Here is a 3,653-nt window from a genome sequence, read left to right on the forward strand (position 1 = left end):
TTCGTTTTGAGAATGGTGTGAGCAAATGATGCCCTAGAAGTAGAGGAAAATATGATGAAACGAGGTTATTTTCGTAAAACCATCAACTCGATAGACTAAACAACATAAATTCATAAATAAGTATAAGAGCATATCAAAATCATATAAACAAATCTATTATAAAACTGTTATTTAATAAATCATTAATTTTAAATGTGAGATAATTCCCTGATAATAAATTATAAATATTAAATAAAAATCATTGTCTTAATTAATTTATTTATATTTAAAAAAAAAAGAAAAAGATGAAGCAAGATGAATTTAGAAGAATAGGGGAGGGGAGTGTAGTGGTAGTACATTCAGGGGTATATATATAAGAAAAGGTTTGTGAGAGTAAAGAGCGCCTCTGCAAAACATACAATAGAAACGAGAGAGATATCTAGGGTTTTTAATTTGGGGAAAAAGCTTAATCAATGGCGGAGGAGGTGCCTAGATCTGGTGGCGTAGTGCTCCGATTCAACGATCAGAAAGGCTTCGGTTTCATCAAACCCGACGACGGCGGCGACGATCTCTTCGTTCATCACACCGACATCAAGTACGACGGCTATCGCACTCTCTATCCCGGCCAATTGGTCGAGTTTTATGTTTTATTAGATGAGAACAAGACTAAGGCTGTTGAAGTCACTGGTCCTAACGGATCTCCGATTGAGCAGGGTGGGGCCCGCGCTGGCGGTGGAGGCAGGTTTGGTGGTGGTTATGGTGGGGGCCGTGGTGGTGGAGGAGGAGAGTGTTATACTTGTGGCAGGGTTGGCCATATGGCTAGGGATTGTGATCGTGTGGGGGGCGTGGTTCGCGGTGGTGGTGGTGGTGGAAGAGGTGGAGGTGGTTATGGTGTGGTTCGTGGTGGCGCTGGTGCTGGTAATGGTGTTTGTTTTAATTGTGGTGGGATTGGGCATATGGCTAGGGATTGTACCAGTGCTCGGAATGCTGCTGCTGCTGGTGGGGGCGGATTAGGTGGAGGTGGTTGTTATACTTGTGGAGAGCATGGGCATTTGGCTAGAGAGTGTCCGATTGGTACTGGTGGTGGCGGCGCTGGAAGGGGTTACGATAGGTTTGCTGGTAGCGGCGGAGGTCGAGGTGGAGGAAGGGGTTATGATAGGTTTGTAGGAGGTGGCACTGGTGGAGGTAGCGGAAGGGGTGGTGGAAGCTGTTACAACTGCGGGGAGCCAGGGCATTATGCTAAGGACTGTCGTAACAGTGCTAGAGCATAAGAGTGGCGGTGATCATTTCAAATGATGGTTATTGTTTACTTTTTGTTTGTTCTTTTGTTGAAATGATGTTGCGTTGTTTTGGTTTAGATTTTTGACTTGGTATCATGATAGGATAGTTTTTTGGGGTTAATTGGGGATGATCCATTCATGTTCATATACATATATCGGTCATAACGATCAAACTTGGTTGGTTTTCGTTGGTTGGTTGGTTGGTTGGTTGGTTCAGTTACTAATAACTGACATTATGAATGAGTTTTGTTTTGGACTACCTTTGTTTGTCGGTTTCGCTTGTCAGCTTGATTTATTTTGTTTCTGCTTGAGTAGGTTTTGGTGATGAATGGTGTTATTATGTTGGTTTTATGCTCTAATTGCTTATTGTTGATAGATTTCAGTTGTGATAAGGCAAATGTGCTATTTTTTGTGTAGAGATTTACTTGACCGTTAACACTTAGTACACTCTTGTAACTTAAGATAAGCCCTACATGGTTGCGAAAGCCCTATACATGCTTGCGGACCTGCCGCATCTTGATAGGCATATAAGGTAACACCTGAATGGATAATTAATGGGATTATCACCGTATTGGTCCTGTTTTGCGGATGTAGTTTATTGTATTTTAGCTGAATTCTTTCCCTCCTAAATTGGCGTAGTCACGGAGACGTCGATAAGGTAGTTGCTGGAAGTTTTTCGCAACCAACCTATCTCACTCCTATAGCTTCATAGATTTAGCTAAGAGATGCCACTTCAGATCTGTTGGTTGTAATGACAGGTGGTGAGCTGAGTAATTAGACCAAATAGATATCGTTGTTAATAAAAACTGTTTTAGATTCTTTAAACTAAGCACAATTATTTGATTCCTATCTCCCTCAAACTAGCTACTGATGTTTGATTATTAGATGATGAAAACTGTTTTATTATGGAGGTGTAGTTAGATTACAAGCTTTGATGGTTGTGGTTGGGGTCACATTCTGGTTTAGAGGAGTAGATATTCTGAGAATGTTTGGGTTGTGTGGTGGGAGGAGTTTTTGAGGCCAATCTCTTCTGTGTTGGTAGTCTAGGTTTGTCTGAATTATACACGGATAGTTAACTGGGTTGTTAAACAGGTGCAAACTTGTTTCATGAATCATGACTGATTCCTGAATTCTCTTATTATGACAAGAAGAAATCTTCTTGGTTTAGATGACTAGATAATCTAAAAATGTTTGGGTTGTGGTGGGAGGAGTTTGTGAGGCTAATCTCTTCTGTGGTGGTAGTCTAGGCTTGTCTGATTTTTGCAGAGATACTTAACTGGGTTGTTAAACAGGTGCAAACTTCTTTCATGACTGGTTTCTAAATTCTCTTATTATGTCAATAAGAAATCTTCTCCCTGAAGTAACATTTGATAAATTTGTTATTTTTATATACTCTTGGCTGCCCTATTAAATATAAAAATTTTGTCGTCTTTCGTGAGTCTTTTTAATTTGTTCAGTTCAGTTATGCAGCACGAGGAGTTTACTAGTGAGGGTTGCAGATTGGACGTATTTTTCTATTCATTGGATAGCGAAGCGAATATTTTATTCGTGCTATATATTAGTTATTTGTTGTCTTTTCTTGTTCTTTATTATTTTAATATGGTTTTATGCCCTTAGTGTTACCGACTTTTTAAGTTCACCTTCCTGTATAGTATTAATCATCAATCTTAAACTTATTTTCAATTATCAACTTAGTAACTTGTGAATAGCATGGATTTGCTAATACAATGTTTTGTGGATATTTCTGATTATTATATTGATATATGCATGTTTATAAAAAGTCAGATATTAGTACTTTCATCACTAGATAGTAGATAATGCTAAGGATATGTTGGTAGATGATTAAAATTTGTTTTCAAGGAACTTTGCCTATGAAGCTTGTCTGTGGTAGTGATTAAATTTACTAATTTTCAAGGAACTTTGGTTTTAAAGCTTGTCTGTGTACTCTCGAGTTGAGTGTCATTTGTTGTTTCTTTGTATGTTGCCTCGTACTCTTATCTAGGTACCGGCTGGCATGTTCCTTTGTTACCCCTTTGAGTTGTTTTCTTCTCTCCTACATAGACCAGGAGAATCTTAGGACTAAAATTTTGAAGTTTAGCTTTAGGAAGAAAGGCATAAAATAGAGGATCCAAGGCTCAATAGTTTACACTTTCAAACACACTGACTATTGTAAACCTCGGTACGCTGGACTGAAGAGGTAATCTACATTCATAGCTGAGGGTTGAATTAGTGCTATTCATGTTTTTTACTTTTTATGAAAGGATTCATCCTGTCGCCTTGTCAAGCTGAAGAACGGCCTTCAGTTTACTGCAGCCCTTGGCCATGCCAGATTCGTCCTTGCATCTATACTATTTATACTATTTTATTTTATAATAAACGAAACACTAAAAATTT

The 3,653-nt window shown here is 38.6% G+C and overlaps 1 protein-coding gene across 1 annotated transcript; it reads left to right on the forward strand.

The window, feature by feature from the left end:
- The first annotated feature begins 340 nt into the window (after window positions 1–340).
- LOC141684865 (uncharacterized) lies at window positions 341–1,518 on the forward strand. The gene has a single exon (XM_074490003.1). It carries the CDS (start codon window positions 453–455, stop codon window positions 1,248–1,250), a length of 798 nt encoding a protein of 265 aa, XP_074346104.1. The 5' UTR covers window positions 341–452; the 3' UTR covers window positions 1,251–1,518.
- Window positions 1,519–3,653: the final 2,135 nt, after the last annotated feature.

Source organism: Apium graveolens, chromosome 9, assembly GCF_009905375.1.
Source record: "Apium graveolens cultivar Ventura chromosome 9, ASM990537v1, whole genome shotgun sequence".
In the NCBI taxonomy this organism is placed as follows: Eukaryota; Viridiplantae; Streptophyta; class Magnoliopsida; order Apiales; family Apiaceae; genus Apium; species Apium graveolens.